General features: G+C 42.9%; 1 protein-coding gene across 1 annotated transcript in view; it reads left to right on the top strand.

The window, feature by feature from the left end:
• Positions 1 to 26,837, top strand: part of ADGRV1 (adhesion G protein-coupled receptor V1) — a 577,341-nt gene that overhangs the window by 467,402 nt on the left and 83,102 nt on the right. Inside the window, exon 86 of the mRNA XM_037012118.2 lies at positions 7,200 to 7,357. Within this exon, the coding sequence (XP_036868013.2) occupies positions 7,200 to 7,357 (158 nt within the window). The remainder of the gene's footprint in view (positions 1 to 7,199; positions 7,358 to 26,837) is intronic.

The following is a 26,837-nucleotide window of genomic DNA, read 5'->3' as shown; positions in this document are numbered from 1 at the left end:
ATAGGGGCAATCATGATACATGGAAGTGGAGAGTGGGGTATGGAAAAAATACATTTTTTCGGACGTGAATCTTGTATTCCCATGGTGACCTTTGTAAATCTATTTTTTATAAGCTTGGGAAACCTATAATTTAACTTTCCTCAGATATGAGAAGGAGATATGATTAGTCAGAAAAAACTTTTTAGCCATTTATTCAGAGGCTTGGTGAGCAAGAAGTAAGAAAGGAGAGCTTTGAATGCCTTAGGACAATGACATCTTCCAGTACCAAACAATTTTGTTTGATAGAGCACTAGAACATAGAGCATACGGACATGCAAAAAACAGAAGTCACCCTGACCTTAAGGTGATTAAATTCTGAAAGGGCTTGATCACTAGAATCTGCCTGGAATGAAGCTGGCAAACACTGTCCCAGTGCTGTCAAGTTGTTCCAGCAATGAACTGCTCAGACCTGAGTTTCTTAGAAAAAGAAAAAGGTCATTTGGGGTATCAGGATTTGCAGACTATTTTTAATCAACTGTCACTACTCTGTTAATACTTAGAGCCCATTATTCATCTTTGGAATTGAGGTATAAATGTATGTTACCTTTTTAATGAGCCCAGGCAATGGTCTCATCGACCAAGAGCTAATTACATACTATAGACAACTGTATTTTAGTGTATACAGTGTATCTGACTACTCCAAAATTTAGACAATCTAATATTCAATGAATTAAAATAATCTGTTTTGAAGTAGATGAAGAAGTATTTCTCAGAGATGTACGCATTTTTCTTTGTTCCATCTTTTCAAGTTATATAAGCTTATGGGTACAGTTTAAGTACTAAAAGATGAGCCTCATCCTTATTACTCTTTGGTCCTCTGGCTGCTTCTGTGGCAGTTGTCAACGCATAGAACTAGAGAGCCACGCTAACCGTGCAAAGTGAGCTCTAAAACTGGTAGACATGGCAGTGATAGGCTTCTCCATCTTCAAGAGCAGCATTGTTTTAAAGAACAATTGTGTGTTCATGCCCCTTTCTCTCTTTATCACTCACTCACTAGCTCTGTTTTTACTATAGCCATTATAGCTGCATGTAAAAATCCACCAAAACTACCTCAAGTAAAGGGGAGGGGGTTATTGAAGCACGTGTACCTCCAGGCATTCTTGTAGTCATTCAAAAGCAAGAAATGAGGTACCGTTGGTCCTCAGAGACCCCAAAACTGGAATGGGAAAACCAAGACCTCATTCTTCATCTCCCAGCAACCACGGCCTCTCACTTCCTGTGGGGAACATCCGAGTGCTCCTCCCAACCCTCTGCTCTTCTTCCTTTTTCTGTCCATTTCATCGGTACCTTCATCAGGTACTTACTACTGCATGGCTGTTTGCCCTGAGTTTACATCAGCTCTAGTGCCCACTATTAACTGGCAACTATCCATGCAAATTCTCAAGAGCAAATAGCTAATTGGTTCTGCTCAACTTTCAGGGTAGAGTCACCAAGTTACAAGTCAGGACAAGCCAGAAGGATGGCTGTCTTTGGGCCAGATATCCATCTCAGAGCTAGTCACCTGTGTGTGGGGTGTGGGGATAGAGGCACGTGGCACATGGGATGACCTTTTCAGGAAACCTTGAGTGGTGTGGGCAGTTGTGGAGCATGTCTATTGCACTCTCACAGAAATCCATTCCTTCCAGGGTTGTTCAGATGCAACAGGGCTGAAATTTACCTTCCATCCTCAAGCCCCCATCCCAGCACACCCCTTCTCCTTTCCTTCCACCAGTCTGCAGATGTGTGGTGTCCTCTCTCACTTTATTTGCGGGCACTCCCCACTTCTGCTGTTAGAATGTTCAGGTTGCTAACGGAAGTTTCCAAATATGACAGATCTCTGCTTCTCTATTCCTTTTGCTTCCAGCTGCTTTGCTTTCCCCCTGGTTCTTCAGGCTGCTGTGATCACCATGTGCTGTGAAGTCTCTGGATCTTATTCTTCTTGGAGCTACATAGTCCCTTGGCTCATTGCCAAAGAGATGTAAAGATGGATTAATTTGTTAATTACATTAGGCTCCTTTATGTCCCATGAGTGTGATAAAAGAATGTTCTCAAACTTTCATTGTACACGTGAATGTACAATGTACACCTGGGGATCTTGTTAAAATGCAGTTTCAGGAGCTCTGTCATGACGCAGGAGATTCTGTGTTTTTAACAAGCTTCCAAATGATGGAACGTGCTGATGATGCTGATGGAAGGACAACACTTTGCATAGAAGACTCAATTCTGAAGTGCTATACATTTATTGTAAATATAATATTTTAGATAGGAAGGACCATGCCTTAGGCACTTTCATATGCCCTTCCTTGTCTATGTTCCACACACCTTGGATATGATACTCAAATGTTGCTTGGATTGTGACTGAACTGAGTGCACTTTTGAAAGGCAGGACTTTCTGTGCCTAGTTTTTTTTTAAGTGAATGCTTTTCAAAGACTGCTGAAAATTAGCTCAAGAAGCCTTTCTTAAGGGTCTGATTATGCAGAGCCCTAGGAGAAATAGAAAGACAATATTAGTGTCATGAGCCTCAAGAAAACTGTCTTGTTTGCCACTAACTCTAATATGTCATTACTAGAATTGTGGAAATAATATTAGAATTGTAGGAAGCAAATAAGCCTGTTTATGCTACTAGCAATTTGACCTTTTGTAATTTAGGTGTCATTTTTCGATATGTACAGTGAGCCTCATGGGTTCATTGTGACGTTTGTGTGTGACGACTCACTTGAGGGTGGAGCTTCTTGCCTGGACATAGTAAACTATCACTGCTGGTACTATCAGCAGTGGTGATGAAAGTAGGAATGGTACTGATATTTAAGACAGCTCGTGTTATCCAGCTAATTCAGCTTAGGGAACTCTTTTGTTCCTCTCCTTCCTCTCTTAAGCCCATATGTCATCCTAATATGTGATTTCACTTTATAAGGCTTATCTGCAATTTAAGGCTTATCTGTAATCTTAACTTGTTTAAAGTTTAAACTTAAAGGAAAATGCATTTTAGAATTCAACTGATTTCCCTTGGTCCAAAAACCTCTGTATGCTCTACAACAGAAAGAAAAAAGGATATATTTTCCTACCTTGCAGCTTGTTAAACCCAGACTGTTATTTTCTCTTCATTCTGATGTCATCATAAATTTATTCACTAGGAACAGTTAATGTGCTTAAAGTGTTTCTCTCCAGCCATTTTGGATGAAACAGGAAATACATACACCCAGAAATACATACATACATACATATATACATAAATTCACAGGTGAATAAAAACGTGTGTGATAAGAAAACATCTTATTTGGGAAGGAAGGAAGTTGGGCATGAAAGGAAAGGAATATTGAAATCGTAAGTATTGGCTTAGATTTTATTTACAAATAATAAGCATCTTCAAAATGAATAACATCTGTATTCTTCAACTAATAGGGTCAATAAACAGATATATTGTAGTTTCTACACAAAGTAGAAACCAGTTTGCAGTAAATGTACAATTCTTGATCCACCATACATTAAATATGTTTCTAGAATAAACAGACTATCTCCTTTATCTTATCTCCAGATAAAGTAGGCCTCACCATCAGTTTCCATGTGGAGAGGAAAAAGTTGAAGCAAAAAGTGTAGCTATTGTACAGATGCCATCATTAAAGAAATCTTGAAACCTACCTGGGGCGGTTGACACATGAGCCTGTGAATCATAACTATTATCATTCTTATTGTAAAGAAGAACTTGGAAAAAAGAGATTTATCATTGTTTCATTACCTAGATCCTTTTTCATTACCTGTGTAACCCAGATGTAACCCAGATGTCATCTGCCTGGATTTCTTCAAGTCCTCCCATTTGCCAGGATCAACTTGTTCTTTAAAATATAATTTAAGTGGACTCAAATCACAGTGTCATGTACAGGGAGTCCCCGGCATCCCTCCCAGTACTTTCCAGCAGCTGTTAAATGGAGCTTATGTTTCTCCTGGACTCCTTTGCTTCTGGGCTGCCACTTGTTCTGATTTCCTGCAGTAACAAGGAAAGTGAAATACCTCATGCCACCCACATACGTTTTTTTTTAAATCAAGTTAGGTACTGCAAGTTGAAAATGCGTAAGTGCAAAGTGCTACCTAGGGGAGGTAATCCTCTTACTAAGAAAGTGACGTCTGGCTTTGTGCAAGCTCCAAGGGTAGACTTGGAAGAGGAAAAACTGGGAAACAGTTTTTACTCGTTTCATCTGGCTAAAACTAAAAATGAAGTCCTGACAAGATTTTGAAATAAACTAGGATTGTCTGGGGTTATAATAGGAAAGAAAATTTACCCATGGACATTTAAAAGGGAACAGCAAAAGTTAGTTGTGTGATTGTAAGAACCCAGAAGAATACTCGACACCAAAAGAAAGGTCTCAGGAGTACTTTGAAGCTGGATGAGCTGGTAATTACAAGGAACACACTTTCCTCGCCCTTTTTAAGAAAGCAAATCCACACGGCCTTTGTCTCATTGTCTGGTGACTGCCAGATCTGTTCTTGAAGCCATAGCTGCCAGCCTGTTAATTGACTGCTTCCACAGCCCTTGTGTGTGCAGAGCATCCTGCCTGCTCATTTCTTACATTATGCTCAGTTTTTCCAAGAATTTGTTCTCAGCCTTATTTCAGGAACTATTTCTAATGTGATATTCACAATTTCCTAACTTCCCACATCACTTCCAGGTGATCTAATCCTCAAACTACGTGAATGTACTGTGCCTCTTACTTGATTGGACTGAAGGAAATTCTGGCTGATGAGGTCTGCCTTTTTGTTTTTCTTTTAAGATAGCATATGCTCCGTTTATCTTGGGTAATTTTAAATATGCATAGGAAGTTTTATTCTGGACCAGTAGAAATCCCATTAGACAATAGTGATCAGAAAATTAGACTAATACCTACTAGCTTTAAGAGAAAAGTTAAAATATAAGTAATGTAGAACAAGCAGTTGTTATTATATGAGATACAATGTGGGGTGTGGAGTAACAGTCTGCTTCACCTACTTCCCAGGACAGGGTCATGCAAAGTGTGGGGTCCTAACTGCTGTCTATGCTTGTGGGTTACCCCTTCAGCTCTGTTTCACTTGCAAAGAATAGTGTTTCAGAAGAGTTGTTTGACCCCCTAGTCCCTGAGAGGTGGTATGTTTTTGTTGCAGGGAACCTGGGATGGAGTTATAGCTGGACAGGAGTGGGCCAGGGAAGGGCCCTGAGTACGATAGCGCCTGGTAGAGGGGAAGGTAGGAGGGCCACCAACACAGGCAGCTATGCTGTGGGTCCAAAGCCCTCATTAATGACCTGGTGCCGTGTTGACCATGTGAGGGACAGACAGGGCCCTCTCAGCAGCCTGTACTTAGGAGAGGCTAGGACTTGTGGTGCTCTGAAGAAACGGGGAGGAAAGTGGGTCACTTCAGGATAGGATAATTTTCTTGCCCCTTTCTCTGAAAAAACAATGGGCCAGCATAGCCAAGTCATGTACAAGCAGGGAGAATTGCAAGGGAGATTTTTAAGAGCTGTGGCACTTAGGAAATTCACTTCTCTTCCCCAGAGCCACTGCCAGCATGCCTGGTCACTACTAACCTTGCCCATAAGTGTTTAACCAGGAAGGTGTGCCATTCATTGGGATTCAGCTTTCAAAGGTTATCCTGTGAAGTACAGGAAAGTTTTTAGGAGAGCACGTCAAATAGAAAAGTGGGAACCAAACTTGGTCAGTCATTGGAAAGTATAGATACAAACCTGGACCATAGGACTGTGAAAAATGTTTGTTATTCCTCCAGCAGCTCACAGTAGATTCTGTCATTATCCCCATTTTACAGCCTGAAATTGAATTGTGATGACAGTTTTCAGAGTAAAAGTAAAGCAGCGAAGCCTGTGTGAGTTCCTTTGTCAGTTCATTTGTCTAAGTACCTTTAGGCCAGACTATGGCTGTGAATCCATAAATCAGATGAAAGCAGTAAGAAAGCATTTCATGCCAATGTGCACAAAAGTGAGTAGCCAGCATGCCCACTATTATTAGTGCAGAAATATATTCAAATCAAGGCCATTCATGTTTGCCTGTTTTATTTAATCATATGCCTTCTACCTGGAAGATACAGGTCTTTTGACATACAGGTGGGTGTTCAGGGAAGATGCAGAATGTGTATTGAAGTATTTCTTGAAATGTGTTTTATTTACATGAGGATTGCATTTAGCAGGTCATGTTAATTAGAAATAATATCTGACTAAGGTCTTTAATAATGTGTCTCAAATCAAAACATTATTTTCCCAAGTTGTCAGAATGGCTGTTTCCCCTGACTACCTGTATTCGGACTTTGAGGTTTCCTTCTAAACAGGTTATTTTTTTTCCTTGAGTTTTCTTTAGAATCTATTATTTTTGTTTGCATTGTAATCTAGGTTTATAGATATTAGGTACTTAAAAAATGTACTAGTTGGAGAAAATACTTGCAAAGAGACACTCCCTACTGCTAAAATGTTTTGTAATTAAAAGTAGTATAGTCTTACAAGTTGTAGGAGGTATGTCCTTTATAAAGTACCTCAAAACCAGTTTCAGATATTGAGAAACTCTTCCGAAGCCCTCCACTTTGAGATGTTTTTGTGAAAGACTTTGTGTAAAACACAAGAGCATTTTATGACCCATGAGTAAAAATTTCCAGTTACATCTCTAGAACCATTTTCCACAGAATTGCAGCATTACCAAAATAAATAATGTAAGTTTACCTTGGGACTCATTGATCTAAATGAACTTCAGTAATAATAGGTCCTGTTGTGCAGTATAGCTACTAAAGGGAAAACTGTCATCATTTTCAAGAGAATTAATGGTTCTTGGGGAAATGTTTAGCTTAATAATGACAAAACTGTCATTCAGTCAGAAAACAAGATTGTGGAAATAGAGTTGAGTCCTGGAAGTCCTCAAATTTGCCCTAACACTTCCTCTCGTGCAGTCCCCACCGAGACCTTGGTCTCATTAGGCCACCAAGATAAAGCTGGAAAAGCATATAGGTTCCCCGGAACCTATTTTTTGAAGCAGTGGGTTAGATTTAATCACGTAGCCTCTACGAGTAAAGAAGGCTTCGATTTAGCAAGCCAAAAATTTGCTTTTGCCAGCATTTGGGAACAACAAGTTAGTATAGAGTAGTGATGTAATGTGTTCTGAATCTAGAAATGTTTGCATTAAAGTTGTCTGTTATCTTTTCTCTTTTCGTCCAGGTGTTTCATTCCAAACATCTACGCAGCCCTATTTACTGCAGCCCTTGTTCCTTTAATGTGCCTTGTGGTGGTGTTTGTGGTGTTCATCCACGCCTACCAGGTGAAGCCACAGTGGAAGGCATACGATGACGTCTTCAGAGGAAGAACAAATGCTACAGGTTTGGAAGGAGCTGTGTTTGTACTTTGGAGATGGGAACTTTTTAATGATGGGACAATGTCACCGAGTATTTTTTATCACAAAAAGGAATGAAGTTAGACTGCTTTCGGCTCTGAAGCCCTAAGTTAACCAATAGCTCTCCAGTTTCTCCTGCTTCTCGGTACTTGGTAACAACTCTCTCTCTCTCTAGGGCTCCCGAGGTTTTATCACTGGTCCCAGTTTTGTCCCTAAGACACTAATGTTCAAGTAAATGACTCACAGCCTTTGGGAACTGCTCCCCAAGCTTTCTTCAACTCAAGCAATAACAGCCTGTGTTCATCCTGTAAAATCTGTACATTCCTTTCAGATTCTGAGACTTCATCAAAACAAACCTTCGTAAGGCTTGTGAGTGCTGTATTTTACATGTGAAGTTCTGACTGTGCTGACAGATGTTTAAAAACACATGTGATCAGACAGCTTCATAACTGGCTACACATGTCTGGTTACTTAAGAGTGCAAGAGTTTCCAGCTCAAACTGGCTTTCAGTGCAGCTCATTTTTTCCCTTTGAATCATACTTAACACAGGTTTTTATAATGTGATTCTTTTTTGTTGTTGTTAGATTAGAGTCTCTTAGGAATTTTCTTAACAAGGAACAATAATCACACACCTATATATAGAAAATTCTCTCTAAAATGGTGTGAGGGACTGGGATGTTAGAGACAATCTTACAAGCTGGGTGTGGGGATCCCTCTTGAGACAATGAAGAAGAAGAGTCTCCTTTTTTCTAAGCTTTTACAAGTCTAAAGCCAAATGAATGAGAGGAATTCTTCACATCTTAAGTGCTTTACAGAGTTAAGCAAGGTACCATATATGAAATCCCTAGAATAGCATCTAATACATTATTAGGGGCTCAGTAGATATTATCACTTACAATAAAAGGAGTCACTCTCATGTAAGAAAAGCCTTCTAGTTCCTGAATTGGGTCAGGGAAGATATGAAAAGATTTTCCTCCTGTTTGTTGTAAAGAGAAGGGACTCTTTTATATTAGTTTGTGGGGTAACTTGTAGGACAGCTGTGTCTAGGCAGCTCTTCTTTATTCTCTCTCATTTAACACACATTGTGTGGGCAGAAATATCATGTAAGGTTATGATTAATCTTAAATTCTCCAATAACAATGCAAGATTTAATGTAGAAATCCTACTTTTTCATGGGACATAGAATTTATCCAAAAGCTATGCTTTATTATTCAACTCGGGATTTAGTTTTTTTAAATGCATCTTGTCTTCTGAAGGGAAAGTTTGTTTCTTTCCCCACGTGACAAGATTTGTTTTGTTTTCTGTAGAACATAAAAGTGCCAATGTTCACATGTTTCAGTGCTGATAACAGAAGGGCCTAACCTAATGAGTTAATCTTTCTCATCCCTAATCACCCCTGTGCCTTTTAGATTTGATCCATCATGGATATAGTAGGTAAAACAATACTCTGATTTTTAGAAAACATAGCCCTCAAACTAATATAATGCTAAAATCTCTAGCACATTTGTATCTTGACTAGGGAAACCTCTCACAACATTGCTGTTACTGTAGCTTTTCAAAAACAATATATGTGTGATATTTCTAGTTCCTCTATTCTCATGATAATTCAAGCTAATAGTCATTATTTTACACTTGTACTCTTACAATATTTTCCTGATTGGTCATTAGTTCTAGTCTTTTTCTAACCCATTTCACTTCTTCAGATGTCTCCATTTCAAAAGCATAAGGTGGATCCCCTCACTCTCCATCATGACAGTCATTCAGGGTCTCTTTCTTTGCCCAAAAGAGGTCCAGTCTCTCCAGCCACCAGTATAAGAGTCTCTATAGTCCACCTCTGGGCCATCTTTTTATCCTTATATTAGTTACCGTTTATCCTGTATCCTGACCAGGGCATGTATTTAAAATTGACCCACTACCACCATCTTTGCTCATGTAACAAGCCCTCTACTTTGACCTTGTCACCATTAGTAGATAAAACCCGTGTGCTTATTAAGGTTTGTGGGAGAATGTGGATGAGGGAGGTGGAAGGGTCTTGTCACTCTCCCATATTCTTCATAATCTCCCCACAGTTATAAAAGTAAGCCCATAATCTAGTAAAAGTGGTGTGTTAGATAAATACAGTTTAATTTCCCCTACATGCCCCTGTCCAAGATAACTGCTCACACCTTTATAGAAATTCTGGAAGCTCTCAGTATGCTCTCTCTTTTGCACAGTCTTTCGAATTACTGCCTTCAAGAATCACACCGATTAAGAATTACTCATTCCCTCATCTATGCCATTAAAACACTTTGTCCCTACAGCCATCATAGCACTTATCTTAGAATGGAATGGTGACCTGTTTTGGTGTGTTGGGGTGACTTCCTTAATAAATTACGAGTTCCTTAAGGGCAAGGACCATTTATTACTCATCTTTATGTCACCAGGGCCTTGGAGAGTACTCAGTGGATAGCAGGGCATAATTAATATTTGTTAGATAAATTAATGATCATCAATGCACTATAAAAATTTTATAAGTATAGGCTATATCCCCAAGCTAAATATAGCATTAAAAAGAGAAATCTGCTATATCATAAAAAGTAGAAATTAAAGGATTTCTCCCACCTGTTTTTAGATATCTCTTTGAAAGTTATTACTATTAGAACTTTTCTTTTTTCCTTCACTTCTGTGATTCCCAAAACTAAGTGTTCAGCTTTGACCTCTGACCTGATATTTCATATTTTATTTGCAACCTACTATAACTCACCTCTACTTGGATATACTCCACTTATTTCAAATTCAAAATTTACGGGAAAACAAAGTCTGTTTATCGAGGAGCACATGATCCTCTCTTTGATTATAAAATTCCATTGCATTGACCTGAAAAATAATCAATCAAGATGGCACTATAATTCATGTTTTGCCCACTGCCCTGCTCCTTGTCCATGACAGTGAAAGTCAAGATAAATGAGGGAAAATTTTTTTAAAGATGAATATCTCAGCAGGTCAGAAATAGAGCAGGAATACAAACTGGGAAGCGGGGCTATAGCCACAGACCCAACATTTTCTGAGTCCGCAAGCCAGTGGATGCAGGAGTCTCAACTGCTGTGGTAGTAATTCGGGAAGTAAATGTCCCACCCAGGATTGGCAGACTGGAGCAATAGCACCTGCATAAAAGGAGACTGAAAATGAGCTGCCACAGGAGCTTGGGCTGTGGCTTACAGGAATCGGAGAGTCCAAGGAGAGAGAGTAGACAAAGCATCTCATTAAATAAATACCTGAGCCAAGCCTTCTGGAGTTCAGACTGTCTGCAGTTCCATATGTCACCATGTGGACTGGAGGCCCAGGACATCAGCTAGTCCTCTTTGGACAGGAGGGCTGAGTGGAGGCAAGCACAGAACCATTAGACAGAAAAGATAGGCAGAGAACAACAAGCAAGGAAACAGATGCTTTCTACTCAAGATTAGCTACAACATAAAAGTGCCAAACATTGGAGGAAAACTAAAAAAGGCAGTACTTAAAATCAGCCAGTTAATCAAAGAGATTAATTTAATCCAGAAAAAAATTTGAAATAGAATAAACTATGAATAACTTTGATAGGTATATTAAGACCCTCAAAAATGTAAAGCAGGACTTGTCAAACTATGATATTATCAGCCACTCACCTGTTTCCCAGTTTTATTTATTTATTTTTTAATAGCTTCATTGAGATATAATTTACATGCCATAAAGTTCATCTATTTAAATTGTACAGTTCAGTGGTCCTTAGGATATTTATGTAGGTATGTAATTATCACCATAACCTAATTTTAAATATTTTCATCATTTCACCCATACCCATTAGTCACTTCCCATTCTCCACTTCCCTGAGCCTTAAGTAACAATTAGTCAACTTTTGGTCTCTATAAACTTGTCTGTTCTGGACATTTCATATGATGGGATCATAGACTGTGTCATCAATTGTGTCTGGCTCCTTTCACTTACCATAATGTTTTCAGAATTCATTTGTGTTATAGCATGTGTCAGTACTTAGTTCCTTTTTATTGCCAAATAATATTCCACCCTATGAATATACTACATTTGGCTTATCCATTCATCCATTGATGGACATTTGGATTGTTTTCACCTTTTGACTGTATGAAGAATGCTGCTGTGGACATTCATATATAAGCTTTTATATTAACATATGTTTTCATTTTTCTTGGGTGTATACCTCAAAGTGGAATTGCTGGGTCATATGGTAGCTCTATGTTTAACATTTTGAGGAACTGCCAAACTGTATTCCGAAGTGGCTACAGTGACCTGTTTTTGTAAGTAAAGTTTCTTTTGGAACCCAGCCACACCTATGTGTTTACATATATCCTCAGCTGCTTTCAGAGTGCAGAGCTGAGAATGCAGAGTTGCAATGGAGACCAAGTGGCCTCTAAAACCTAACATACTTGATATCTGGCCCTTTACAGAAAAGTTTGATTGACTAACTCCTGATAGAAAGGAAGATATATCCACTAAAAGCACTTAAGCATAAAAAACAAAAATAGATATAAGCAAATAAAAACAGACAAATATGAAAATGAAATAATTTCAGATCTTGGTAATGAAAATAGACAAGTTGAAACTCTAAACTATCTTAATATTTGAGATAAACTCTAGGTGGGACACAGAAAAGAGGGAATTAATGAATTAGAATCTGAAGCTAGGATTGGGGAATTCACCAAAGAACCAAAAATGGAAAAGATGAAAACAAGCCTAAGAGGTATAAGAATAGATTGCCAAAAGGAAAGAATACAGGAAATGAAGAAAATGTGAGACTTAAAGAAGTAATTTTTTCAGAATTTCCAAAATTAAAGAAAATATTTCACATAACTACACATAAAATAAATAATTGTAAAAAAATGGGGGTGGTAGGAGAATGCTGAATATAGTCTATAAGCAAAATATGCAGTATGTTTTGGAAGTTCTGTGTTTTTGAAACCTGGGTAGTGAGTACCTTTGCTTTTAATATTCTCTTGTTACAAGTGCTACAAACCCCAGTTCAGATTACGTCGTACAAGCAGAGGAAGCTAGTTCTCTGCAAACCTAAGCTTCAGAGGTAACACACAGACTGGTACCGAGCCTCTTCACTTTCCTCTGAGAAGACTGCGCTTTTTACACCCCACTTAATACCAGAGAAGTAGGGTAGTTCTTGTTAGTCTCAAGCAGATCCAGCTTAATTCTCTGCAATTCCAAGCATACAAAAGTAGCTCTTTTTCTTAAGGCAACTCAGATGGTTTGTAGTGTAGTTTGCCTTGCATTTTTTAATTGAATGAGCATTTTTACATATATCAGATATTATTATGAGAAATATATGCTCAAGTATTAAATCAGGAATTGAAAATAAATCCCCTTTTCTTACAAAAGCACAATTTCCTAGTTTTCAAATTATGTTAAATTTTGAGTATTTTTTATTAAATGTTCTCAAGGGTTTCTTTGTTTATAAATCACTCTTAACTGCACATAAGATGCATTAGAGAAAGAAAAGTCAATTTGTAGTTTCCTTATACCCAAGCTGTTTTTGTCTTTAGAAGCTATAATAATTATGATTATTTATTTACCTTTAAGTTTGAGTTTTGGTAAACAGATGCAGTTAGTTAGCATCAGAATCACATGTATTTAAATAACTGAAGAGCTTGCATCATTCATTTTGTTAGGCCTGGAATCTTCCATAGTTCTATAGAACTGTTCTCCAAACTAATCATTCTTTTGCAGATTAAATGTGCCTAACAAGAGCAGTTTTATATCAACACTTGTGTTATTATGACTGCTAATTCTCAATCTCTTTATTTTAATACTTTTGCTCCTGCTATTCCTTAATTTCAGAGTTCAGATAAACTCAATGAAATCCAAAGGAAAGGGGGAAAAGAGAATGAGCTGGTAGTAAATAAAATACACCTGGTGCTGTAATCGCCCAAAGATGGTCTCATCAATCCCTTCCCATTCTGAGTGTGGCCTGGGCAGCGATGACAGGTTGGCCTTGTTGCTGTCAAACTGCTATGAAACACATTTTCACAGGTCAGTGGCTCCTAATGAGATTCACTGGCCTCCTCTTCCCTTCAGTGGGTGAATGTGCAGTGAGAATGAGTGGGGATGAAGGTACATTCCCTGCGCTAAATTTCAGTGCCTCAAACAGCATTAAACAAAGCCTGTAATTTGAGGGTTTGGTTTTGATCTCTGGCAATGATAAGCTTGTCTATCCTTTAGGGCTCATTAGAATTTGAAAGGAAAGGAGCAACACACAGCAGCAATTCACCGGAGAATTCCGCTTGATTAGGGAAAGGTGCTGGGTTATATAGGAAGGGGCATAGGGTGATTGTGGTGTTACTTCTACGGGGCTGGTGGCTGTTGGCTAGGTGCTGGGATTGGGAGGGGGGCGAGAGGTGATTGGGGTTCAGGTGGCGCCGGTGGGAACCGAGGACCCCAAAGAGAAGCCGGAAGTTTGCCATCTTACTGGTGGGGACCCTTCATTCCCCCCTTTCTCCTCTATGGGGTTGTGGACGTTGCTCTCTCTCTGACTGCTTCCTGCTGAACAGGGGCGGAGAAGGGAGTGAGGGCTTGAGGATTGGGAGGAAAGGGTTGATAGGACTCCCCACAGTAAGGATGAGTAGATGTGGACTTCTTCAGGTTGGAAATCAATGAAGGTTCCCTGTAACCATAGGTTGAGGACCTGTTGATTCCAATGATGCCAAGAGGATATGGGTGTCAGGAGCCAGGCGTCTGCAGCCATTGTTTCCAAGAACAGTTTCCAGTGGAGAGAGGGGTCCATTTCAGCATGTGGTGAGGAGGTCACGTGAGGGTGAGGGATCTTCTGTGGCCAGAAGCTGGTAGTTCCTGAGTAAAAGCTGGTTGAAAGCTTGATTAGACATTTTTCCGACTTGGGATTTGATGAACTTTATTATACAGGGTAAGAAGAGACAGACGAGAAGAATGATTATTATGGGGCCTGCAATGGGCCAGACCCAGGTGAGGAGGGGGTTTGTTAGTATTGAAGAGAATGGGTTGGAATTGGAAGCAGAGTGGAGACTGGAGGCAAGGTCTGTGAGTTTGGTGATGTCAGTTTCTACAATGCCGGATTCGTTGATGTAATAGCAGCACTCTTCCCGGAGGAAGACGCAGGTGCCGCCCTTCTCGGCTATAAGCAGATCTAGGGCCCGCCGGTTTTGAAGGGTGACTTCAGCAAGCGAAGTGACCTGTCTTTGGAGAGAGGCTAGGGAATCGGCAGTGGATGTCAGGGCTCCCTCAAGTTTGGCGTCAAGATCTCTAACTGCCCAGAGAGAGTGACCCAAGGCTCCTCCCGAAAACCCTGCCCCAATGGCTGAGGTGATCAAAGGGATACCGACCATTATGGGAAGGAAAGCAGCCCTTTTTGTGCGCGAGGGCAAGGGAGGTTGGAGCTAAAGGAATTCTGCCATGCTGTAAAGTGTAAGCTGTGGGATTAGGGTGATGAGAATGCAGGGTGTATCGGAGTTGAGAGGCAGTGAGTTGAAAAGACTGCCATTAAACCAAAAGAAGTGTCCCGGTTGTGTAAAAGTCTTAGAGCCGGAGGTAGGGGTGTAGATAGAGAGGCAGTGAAGTGCGCTGGAGGAGGGTGGAGTTGGGCCTACACAGTGGTGGATGGTGAGATTATCTGCGTATTCTGGTTCTCATAGGGGTATGTCTGCCAGGGGACGGAGGGGTTGTCTTTCTGCATGGAAGGAGTAGTTAGAAATATTGAGGGGCACGGCGGCCAGCAGTGGGCGCTGCAGTGATGCACACAAGAAACAGTTGGCTGTGTTGAGGGTGTGGTTGAGAAAGATGGTGGTGTCTTGAATGAGCTGTAACCAAGAGTAGGAGGAATAAGAAGATGAAGAGGCGCCATCAAGAGATTGGATAATGACTTTTGCGGAATGTCTGATATCTGATGCAACTTGAGAGATCTGGGAGTGAGAGGGAACATACTCTCGAGAGATATGAAGGGTACCATGGGGGGTCGAGGACCCCCGTAGTAAACTGAGGCTGTGACTATGGCAGCCCATCGAGAGTCCCAGGGATCTGGGATTGATAAGGAGAATGAGCGTTGGGATATTTCATGAAACGGTTGGAGGAGTAATACTGTGGGTACTGGAAGTCACCCATGTAGTGAATGGCGCAAGACCAGTAGGGACATCCCCTGTAGGTGTCTTGCCATCGCTTACAATAGGCTTGTCTTTGGTCATAGAGGAAGCAGAGGTAGGGAGAATAAAGGTAGCTGTAAGTGAACACTTCGGTGGAGGGAGGAAAGTGGAGATACAAAGGCTCAGAGCAGCCTTTCAGAGGGCAGTCTGATGTGGCAATGAGGGCAGTAACTTTTGTTTGATACTGTGTGTAAGTCTGTCTGACTTTGAATCGCCATACAAAGGAGGGTGGGGAGGCGGGGAAGACAATAAGAATGAGGAAAAAAAGCGAGAGAGCAGTAAAGGAGGAAAAAGTCATGATTTGGGTATGGATGGCAAAGGGGGTGCACAGGAGATGCAGAGCTTCAAGGGATCAGAGGGATGAGGCGTGGTAGAGTAGACAGCGTCTTGGGCTGTATCCGAAGGACTCTGGATTGTGACTGATAGGTCTTGGGTGTCCAGAGAAGGTGGGTCCTGGGTATTTGGTTTCAACCTGGAGATATGAATCCAAGGGGTGACAGAGTTATCAGGCAGTGAGAGCTTGGCGGCCGAGGGGGTGCAGAGAATAACTGGGTGTGGACCTTCCCATTTCGGGGTGAGAGAGGGCCAATCCTCTGGTGGCTTATAAAACACTAGTTGGCCGGGCTGTAAGACAGGAGGATTTTGGGAGGCGGATGGATCAGGAAGGAGCCAATCCTGATATTTCCATAATTCAGTGCGGAGGAGAGAGAGTAGTGGAAGGGCCATATTGGGAGGAATTGGTCCTTTGTGGGAAGGGAGCCCCAGGGGTAGAATCGGACAGCCGTACATGATCTCAAAGGGCGACAAGAAGGAAGGTTTCTTTGGGAGGGCCCGAATGCGGAGTAGAGCTAAGGGAAGTAAGCGAACCCAGTCAAGGTGTAGTTCTAGAGATAGTTTGGTCAGGATGTCCTTTAGAGTCCTATTGGCTCTTTCTACTTTTCCCAAAGCTTGTGGTCAATAAGGACAATGTAAATGCCAGGGGAGCGAGAGCGACTTGGAGAGGTTCTGGATAATTTGGGCAGTGAACTCAGGGCCATTATCTGATTGGAGGGAAGTGGGCATCCCGAACCTAGGAAAGATCTGGGTGAGGAGGATAGAGGCAACCGCGGACGCCCATTTGTTAGTGGTGGGGAAAGCTTCGACCCATCCTGAAAATGTATCTACTAACACGAGTAGGTATCTGGTATGCTGTACAGGGGGCATGTTAGTGAAGTCTATTTGTCAATCTGCAGCGGGGACATTACCCCTTGCTTGATGAGCCGGGAAGGGTCGGGCCTTGAGCGGGGTATTAGGGTTAGTGCATTGGCAGATGGTGCACTTGCAGGTGATTTGGTTAAGTAGGGTTTTGTCTTCAGGAGAGAGAGGAAAAAAAGATTGTAAAAAATGGATCAAGGATTGGGGGCTGGGATGGAACAGATCATGTAAGAGGCGGAAAAGAGACTCTTTGTCCTGGGAACAGAGGGTGTCTTGTGATAAGGCTAAAACCGCAAGGGCAGATGGATTGTTGTCTGGTGTGTCTTCTGAAAGGGCAACTGACCGGGCTACTCTGTCGGCTTTGTTGTTACCTCTTGCAATGGGGGAGTCATTCTTTTGATGTGATTTGCAGTGGACTATGCCTAGTCGGTGTGGGAGTTGTGAAGCCTCTAGAAGTTTAGTAATTAAGGCTGAATTAGTTATGGAGTTTCCTTTTGTGGTGAGGAGGCCTCGTTCTTTCCATACTGCCGCATGAGACAAGAGAATGTGGAATACGTACTTGGAGTCAGTATACAATGTGAGAGACGTGTCCCGGGCCAGAGTGCAAGCTCTGGTGGCTGCAATGAGTTCGGCCTGCTGATTGGTTGTACCAGGGGGTAGGGCTCGTGCCTCAATGACATCTTCGAGGGACACTACTGCATATCCTGCGTAGTGGGTACCCTCATGTTTAAAGGAGGACCCATCAGTAAACCAGATGAGGTCGGAGTGTGAGAGGGCTCCTTCAGAGATCGTGGAGTGGCACGGAAGGAAGTTGTGAAGGGCTTCTAGGCAATCATGCGAGGGAGTATGAGGAGAGTAGGGTAGAGGAAGAAGAGTGGCCGGATTCAGGGGCTGGCAGGGGAGGAAAGAAATGTTTGGATTTTGGAGGAAAGAGGATAGTAAGGTCAGGAGTCTGGAGGGAGGGAGAGTCTGTAAACTTTTGTAGGTTAAGAGATCTTTTAGGTGATGTGGGGACAGAATGGTAAGGGGCGCTCCGAATGTTAGTTTATGAGCTTCTTTCTGCAAGAGCTGTCCAGCGGCTAATGCCTGTAGGCAGGGGGCCCATCCCCGAACTGTGGGGTCTAATTGCTTGGAGAGATAAGCTACTGGGGCAAAGGATGGGCCATAATATTGGCCTAGGACTCCTAGAGCTTGACTGGACCTCTCATGAATGTATAATGAGAAGGGTTTTGACAAATCAGGGAGATGGAGAGCTGGAGCTTCCACAGGGGCTTGATGGAGCTTAATGAAGGAGTGTCGGGGTGAGGATGATAATGGTTCTTCAGGGGGGCCCTTGCTGAGGTAATATAGGGGTCTTGCCAACAGGGAGAAGTTAGGGATCCATCCTCTAAAATACCCAGCCAGGCCTAGAAAGAAAGGATTTCTGCCTTGGTTTTGGGAATGGGCAGGTCAGAGAGGACTCATTTTCTGTCTAAGGTAATGGACTTTCTTTGCTGAGACAGAAGGAATCTAAGGTAAGTGACAGAAGGGGAAGAGATTTGAGCTTTGACAGGGGATACCTGGTAACCTCTGGAAGCTAGAAGGTTAAGTAGAGATGCAGTGTCAAGTTGAAACTGTTCCCACAAGGGACTGCAGAGTAGAAGATCATCTACATATTGTAATAAAGTGGACTCGGGGTGATCATGATGAAACTGTTTGAGGTCTTGAGCTAGGACTTGTCCAAAAATATGGGGACTATCTCAGAAGCCTTGTGGCAAAACTGTCCAAGTAAGTTGTTCCGAATGTCTGGTGCATGGGTCCGTCCAGGTGAAGGCAAAAAAATCTTGGGAGGAGGGGTCTAGAGGGATAGAAAAAAATGCGTCCTTGAGATCTAGGACTGAGAAGTGGGAAGCTGAGGTAGCGATCTGCGATAAAAGGGTGTATGGATTTGGAACTAAGGGATGGATAGGGACAACGGCCATGTTGATAAGGCGAAGGTCTTGGACAAGGCGGAAAGATCCGTTGGTTTTTTTAACAGCTAATATGGGGGTCTTAAATGGGGAGTGAGTGGGTCTGAGGTAATTTTTGTTTAAGAGATCTTGAATGATGGGTTGGAGGCCTATGAGGGCTGAAGTGGTTAGGGGGTATTGGGCCTGACAGATATACTGAGAGGGGTCACGTAATTTGATAGAGGCAGGGGGACATAGGGCCACGGAGGGGCTTGTAATGTCCAAACTTTGGGATTTACAGGGTGTATGAGGGCGGAACCGGAGCTTTCATTGGGTAGAGGGGTGTCGTCGGCTATGAGGGCCATCAGAAAATGAGTACTGGGGTCTGTGGGAGTGGATATAGTTATGGAAACGTGGAGGAGAGAAAGGATGTCCCGTCCTAGTAAAGGGATGGGACACTGGGGCATAACCAGGAAGGAGTGGGAGAAGGGTATGGGATTGGCTTGGATTGTACATAAAAGGGGGGGGTTTTAATAGGAAAATCTGTTTACATTCTACCCCGACTATAGGAGTAATGGCTGGTGTGGTAGGGCCCCGGTATTCTCGCAAGACTGAGAAGGTGGCTCCTGTATCTAGGAGGAAGGAGATGGGGCGACCGTCTACTGTTAAAGTAACCCTGGGCTCCTGTTTGGTGATGGAAATGGTTGGGCAAGAAGCCCCTGGGCCCCGTCAATCTTCTTCTGCCAGCCCCACTATGGCAGGCTTAAGATGGTGGTTGTTCGTCCAGCCACCCCTTCAGGTGGTTGGGCAATCAGACCCCCAGTGGCCCTTTTTGTGGCATCTGGGGCATGGGGTGGTAGGAGATCTGGGGGAGGGGCACGCCCTTGACCAATGTCCCTCTTTTCCGCACTTGAAACAAGCTCCTGGGGGGGGCTTGTCTGTAGAGGGGCGCCCAGGTTGTGGTTTTATCAGCTGGGCCAACATCTGGAAATTGGCCTGATCAGCTTTTTGTTTGCGGCGTTCTTTCTCCTCCTCCCGGTTATGGAAGACTTTAAAGGCCACTGTTACGATCTCAGTCTGTGGGGTAGCTGGGCCCTGTTCTAACTTTTTGAGTTTAGCTTTAATGTTGGGGTAGCTTTGAGCTAGGAAGTATGTCATAAGGACCTGTCTTCCTTCAGGTGTTTCTGGGTCCAGGCTGGTATACTGTAATAGGGCTTGAGTGAGTCTATCTAAGAACTCGGAGGGGGTTTCGTCTCTCTTTTGAATTATGTCTTGGAGCTTTTGAAAATTGACTACTTTACGAGCTGCCTTTTTTAGACCTGCTATTAAGCAGGAGGCAAAAATATCTCGAGAGTGGAGACCCACAGCGGTGTTATAATCCCAGTGTGGGTCTTGTTCGGGGACAGCAGTGGGACCAGGGGGACAGGTGGGGTCAGTCCTGTGGGTTTCGGTAGCATGCATTTGGGCGAAGTCCCAAGCTCGTCTACGCTCCTCAGGGAGGAGAGTATTGGCCAAGAGCATGAAAATGTCATGATGTGTGAGGCTGTAAGACTGGAGGGTCCTCTGAAACTCCCTGATGTAGGTCGTGGGATCAGTGGAAAAGGAACCTAGGCGTTTCTCTAGTTGGGCTAAATCTCCTAAGGAGAAAGGTACGTGAACGCGCAAGATGCCTTCCGATCCTGCTACTTCCCGGAGCGGGGCGATAATTTTGGGAGGCCCTCAGGACCGAGTCTGAGGGGGACTGAAGGGTTCTGGCTCAGTCTGTGCAGGGGAAACAGGTAATGGGGGCAAAGCCGCGATAATTTTGGGAGGCTCTCGGGACCGAATCTGAGGGGGCAAAGACGGACGAGGCTCTTGGAACTTAGAGGGGGGCTGAAAGGCTCAGGCTCGATCTGCAAGAGGGGGGGAGGTGAGGGGGATGAAGGAGGAGGGGGTGAGGTGGGGGAGGAGATGGTGGTGGAGGGAGGGGAGGAGGGGGAAGGGAGAGGACAGGAGACTTCTGTGGGGGTGGAGGCAGCGGCGGCGGTGGAGGAAGGGGGAGGGGCTGTTGTAGGAGAAGAAGGGGAAGGGAGAGGACGGGAGGCTTCTGCGGGGAAGCAGCGGCAGCGGCGGAGGGTGGAGGGGTTGTAAGAGGGGGAGGGGCCGAAGGGGGAAGCCTGTATGGCGGAGGCTCGTCAGCCAGATCAAAGGTAATCAAAGAGGGACTGGGAGTGTGTGGAGGGGAGGGAGATGGCTTGCAGGCTAAGAGAACTTGGGGCGGGGAGCAGGTTGTGCAGAGGCTGGGATTTTGAGCTAGGAGGCGAAAAGCTTCGATATAGGGAATCTCCTTCCATTTTTTCAGGCGCTGGCAGTAGTTAAAGAGATTGCGAGTGATGTTAGGATCAAGAGTTCCCCCTGCGGGCCATTGGTTGTGATTGTCTAGGGGGTATGTCGGCCAATCTTGGGAGCAATATTTACGGAGAAGTTTTGGTTTTATATCAGGCATCAGGGAGAGGGTAGCCAGATGCTTAAGCAGGCATTCAAGAGGTGAACTTTCAGGGAGGGATGAGGAGGCTCCCATGGCTAAAGGACAGAGAAGGAGACAGACAGGGGAAGACTGGAAGCAGACAAGCAGACCGCAAGGAGACAAAGGGCATCCCCAATGATCCTTGGTGGTCTGCGGAAACTCGTATACGAGTCGGAATTTCTTAGGAAGTGTGGGTCGTCACCCAGACTTCCCTAAGAAGGCAGTTTGCCGGAGTCACAAGGTACCTAGCGCTAGGAATTTTCGGCAGACCGAACAGATTTCGGCGGATGGAACAGAAGGAGGTGGGGGGGGAAAGGGAGCGTTCTCTTCTGCAAAGGAGTCACCTCGTTTATGGCTGTTGGAGGAAGGGCCTGAGGGCCTGCCGCAGCCGTGAAGGCCTGAGGCAGGGATTTATGACTGTCAGAGGAGGGGCGTGAGGGTCCGCCGCAGCCATGAAGGCCTGAGGCGGGGATTTATGGCTGTCGGAGGAGGGGCCTGAGGGTCCACCACAGCCATGAAGGCCTGAGGCGGGGAGTGTTCCCTCCTCGTCCCCGAGCGTCAGGGCCTTGCCGGACGATCACGGTCAATGGCACTGCGATAGCTCGGGGAAGAGTGGCCCACTCCAGGAAAATTTTGCTTAAAAAGTTTAAGGCCTGAGGCGGGGGTTTATGGCTGTTGGAGGAGGGGCCTGAGGGTCCGCCGCAGCCGTGAAGGCCTGAGGTGGGGAGAGTTCCCTCCTCATCCCCGAGCGTCAGGGCCTTGCCGGACGATCACAGTCAATGGCACTGCGATAGCTCAGGGAAGAGTGGCCCACTCTGGGGGAAAACTTACCTAAAGGCCAGAGAGGAGTGGTGAGTGTGATGAGCCAGTGCCAGAAAAAGAGGACGAGGGCAAGCTGCTGCTGGTGTCGGGGGGAAGACGGGGCCCAGTTGGGGTGTCCCGTCTCCCGGGTTTCGGCACCAATGAAAGGAAAGGAGCGACACACAGCAGCAATTCACCGGAGAATTCCGCTTTATTAGGGAAAGGTGCTGGGTTATATAGGAAGGGGCATAGGGTGATTGTGGTGTTACTTCTACAGGGCTGGTGGCTGGTGGCTAGGTGCTGGGATTGGGAGGGGGCGAGAAGTGATTGGGCTTCAGGTGGCACCGGCGGGAACCGAGGACCCTGAAGAGAAGCCAGAAGTTTGCCATCTTACTGGTGGGGACCCTTCAGAATTTACTGGCTCCTTTCTGATTCATCAGCCAGTTCTTCAGCGAGGAATGATTCATGGATCAGGGAAGGAAAATTAATTTTAATAAAAAAGGAAGTAGGTGATTACAAATCCCTTTCTTATAAGAATCCCACACATGTGTTTCAATATGATTTATACAAATGTAAAAGGATTGATCCAGCTAGCTGAGTATAACATGTATCTGAAGTATTTGGAATCTCCTGGTCCTCTAAAGGCCACTTTCCTATTTGGGGACATACTTGAGGATGAATACTTCCATTTTTTCTGAGCTCTATTTCTTTATATTCAGAGTAAAAACAATGGTAATATAAATGAAGATTACATTGCTTTTATATAAATCATTGAAAACTTGTTATAGTTAATATTCATCCTTAATGCTAAGTGATGTTAAAATTTTTCTAATTTTTCTCCTGACATTTAAAAAATCTCAAGAAGAGTTCAGAGGAATTCATTGAAATCCAAAGGAAAAAGAAGAAAAGGCGAGAGCTTCTGGTAAATGCAATACACTCTGTGTCCTTCTCCAAAGATGGCTTCCATCGATGATTTCCCTCCCTTTGCACGCATGCCGGTCCTCACGTCATTGGTGGGATCTCTTTCCCTTCCCTGTGAATCTGGGCTGGCTTTGGGCATGCTGAGACCGATGTGCTGAGACCCATGTACCACGATGGACATGATACTGTCCCATACGGATATGGGTCTTGCCTTAAAAATAGGACTAGCCGTTTCCACTTCCTTTCTCTTGGCAGGCAGCCATGATGTAAGAAGTCCAATTATCTGAGGCCATCATGATGTCAGAAACCCCAAGCCAGTCGTGTGGAGTGGCCATGTGACTCCACAGGCTTGGCTAGTTGTTTCAGGCATCCCAGCTCTGATTCCAGACATGTGAGTAAAAAAGCCTTCGTGAAGGTTCCAGCCCAAGTATATACCACATGCACCCAGCCAGACTGTAGGATTGTCAGAAATAATAAATTATTTTAAGCCCCTAAATCTTACGGTGGTTAGTATACAGCGATCAATAACTGAAGCACTGTGGTTCTAGTAGTATCCTTATTATTCCCATGTCAAAACTGCAAGTATGTCATCGGCACTTTAAATTTTATTGCTTGCAGAAACATATGTGGTTTATAAATAAAAATGGAAAAATAGAATAATTTCTTTTTCCTAAAGCAAAATTAAGGCTTCCAGTAAAGCAAAGTAAAAGTAATTTTACCTAGTAACAGGACATGCTTGAATAGGATCCAGAATGACCGACATAACAGGTTTCACATGTCCTTGGCAGTAAGCTGCTTGTTTGCAGTCTACTATCAGTTCCACTGCTGAAAAAATATAAAAAAACAATGCCTAAGGACCTAAAGCAAACCCCAGATCTTCTCACTAGGCCCTGAACAGTTCTTCCCCTTGAACTTGGAAAGTCTTTGTGAGCTCAGTCTTCCCACCTTTCGCCAGTAGTAGTGGGAAAAATTCAAAATATTTAAGGAATTATTATGGCTGCTCACCCTCTGCTTAGCTTTGTATCTGTGACCTCAGTCTTCAGAGATTCAAATCAGAAATCTTTTAAGCCTGAAAGATAATTTGTAGTCATTCAGTGTTCATTTATTTTCTTCATTATTGATTTTGAAAACATTTAGGGTTGGATGTTGTGCATTAAAAACTCCTAGAACAATAACATCAGGACTTAGTTTACTGAGCCTTAGGCCATCCAGATAAAAAATAAAATCTTACAGTTGAAAGAAAGCTGAAATTGCTGTTTAAACTCCTGGTTTACACATGTAACCAAAGAAGAAAAGGGACTGATAATTTGTGGCAAAGCTGGGTTTTCCTAGATCTCAAGTTTCCTAAACATTACCCCAGTGAACTGGCCTTTAGCTAATCTCAGCTGAATACTGATTAGGACAGGGGTAGTTCTCTATTAAGGCTATTTCAGTGTTAAACTGTCAAGATCCATGTACATTTGTTTTCTACTGGGCAGATAGCATAGTTTATAAAAATGGTAGGTTTGGAAGAAAGAGTAAAGGGCTGGACTCAGTGTAAGTGGCAGGTGAAACTTTCTTAGGCCCTGGTGGTCGTAATCATTACCCCCATCACCACTACTAGTGAAGACGCCCATCTGGCAGACATTGTGCTGAGCATTTGTATGTACTATCCCAGTTTTTACAAGAATGCTATGAAGCAGGTATTATTATTCACAGTCAGACAAGAAAATCAAGGAAATGAGAAGCTTAGAAAAGTGTCCCCCAAGTCTGCAAAGTCGTTCCATTGTGTTGCTGGGATTAGAACCACAGCTTGACTCTCACACTCTCCCGAGCTGCCATTGCTGCTGGTGTCAACACTTCACTCCTTACTATTTTAAATAGGAATTTTCATTGAGAAAAACAACATGTACACATTAAATTAAACCTGGAGAACTCTAATTCCATAAAAGTAGGTGTCAGACCTCACTCTGCAGAAAGAATCTGGGGTAAGAATGGGCAGATATCTAAGGATGACTGCCCCTTCTCTTTGCGGTCCTAAAACATGCCTCATTTTCCTCACCATTCTCGTATGTGGTGCAGGTGTAATAGTGATACTTAACTTTATAGAGCTGTTTGAAGAATTAATGTCAATTCATATGAAGTCCTTAGTACACTCTATGGAACATAACAAGCACTCAATGTGTGTTGGTAATTTGATTAGTATAACAACTCTTTCAGTGCGTAATTGGTGCAGAATAGAGTCAGATATTAACTCCTTTGTTCTGTGCCCTTCCTAAATGTCTCTCAAGTAGGCCTCTCTCCTCCTTTCTTCAGATTATACCTGGTGTATATTAATCAAATCAGGCTGCCATAACAAAATGCCATTGATTACCTGACTCAAACAACAGAAGTGATTCCTCACAGTTCTGGAGGCTAAGAAGTCCCACAGTCTGGGTGCTGGCAGTTCAGTTCCTGATCCGAGCCCTTTCCCTGGCTTGCAGATGGCCATCTTCATGCTGTATCCTTACATGGGAAAGGGAGAGAGAGATCTCTTGTCTCTTCTTATAAGGTCACCAATCCCATAGTGAGAGCTCCACCTTCATGACTTAATTACTTCCCAAAAGCCCCATCACTAAATACCATCACATTGAAGGTTAGGGTTTCAACATACAAATTTTGGAGGGATGCAATTCAGTCCATAGTACCTGGATTCTATCCCCCATCATATCATATGAAATTGATCACAACATTAAAATCATCCAGTAGCAATCCTTACACTGTAGAATAAAAAAGAAGTTCCACTACTTGCACATACAAACTCTCTATGCTCAGTACTCTCATACTGAACTAGGTGCTGTTGCCTAAAAGTCTGGACTCAAACGGCACAATGAATTCACTCTCACTTGCTGAGTTCATGTATGGTGTCCAGGTAGAAGAGGGAATGGAATTGAAATTCCTTTCCAGCTGATACGCATTGTAAATCAGCTCCAGTGGGACTTCAGTGTACACTTAGAGCCAGGGTCTAAGAGCACTACAGGGGCCTTGCTGCGCTGGAGTGCTGCGCACTATGGTCTTCAGTGTGTCTGGCATCTCCTGTTGGCATGCCTCCCATTGCCAGGCCTTAGCTTGACCCAGAGAATTAATGATTGTTGATATTTTTTTATAATACCCAATTGTTTATCATTTTTGTATATAGGCTAAGTGAGTTTCCAGTTTATTTCCTTGGGGCTTTTTCTCCAAATCAATAAAAAGTTTATATTTTAAATTTGCTGGAGTACTCTATTCTGAAAGGACTTTTTCCTCCTCAAGTCCTTCTTTTTATTCTGGAAAAATTCCTGATGAGGCATTACTTTGAACTCCTTTGAAAGCTACATAAAACAGTTACTCATGTTTACTGCTTTGATCTAAGAGCACTTTTTTTTTTTTAATGGATGGCTGAAGTCTTCCATTCAACTCCTGGCTGATGAAAGATAATTTCTGATTTTTTTTTATGTTGCTCTCTAAAATTTATTTTCAGTCCATTGCCAAGAATATATATATAAAACTCTACTAGAGAGTAGAAAAGTCAGTTTTTCAAGACTGTTTTTTCTTAGCATATTTATGGCATTGAAAACCCTGTATTCCCCCTTGATCTTATCTATGAGCCACTTCAGTTGGTATCAGTATGATGAGCTTACAATGCACCACACTGTCTCTAATTAGCCAAACCCCAGTTCTCAGTTATAAGTTCCATTTTTGATTTGCAAGTATTTCCATGTATTATTTATTGCCATTCTCCCTATTTAGAGATACTTCCAATTTAATGGTTAACTGGGATAGGGTGTATACAGTTCTTTAAAAAGTATATAGTCACAAAATAGTGGTTTGATCACACTTTAATTAACTGGTACTGTCTTAAAAAGAAGATCCAGAAATAAAAGAAAATAGGGCTTCTAGGACTAGAGAAATAGAAAAGGGGGATGGAAATCTGGACAGCATCATAAATTTCTTTTA

This window comes from Manis javanica, chromosome 1, assembly GCF_040802235.1.
Source record: "Manis javanica isolate MJ-LG chromosome 1, MJ_LKY, whole genome shotgun sequence".
Classification (NCBI taxonomy): domain Eukaryota; kingdom Metazoa; phylum Chordata; class Mammalia; order Pholidota; family Manidae; genus Manis; species Manis javanica.
Note: the sequence above shows the minus strand (reverse complement) of the source record. Positions and strands in the feature narration are given on the sequence as shown.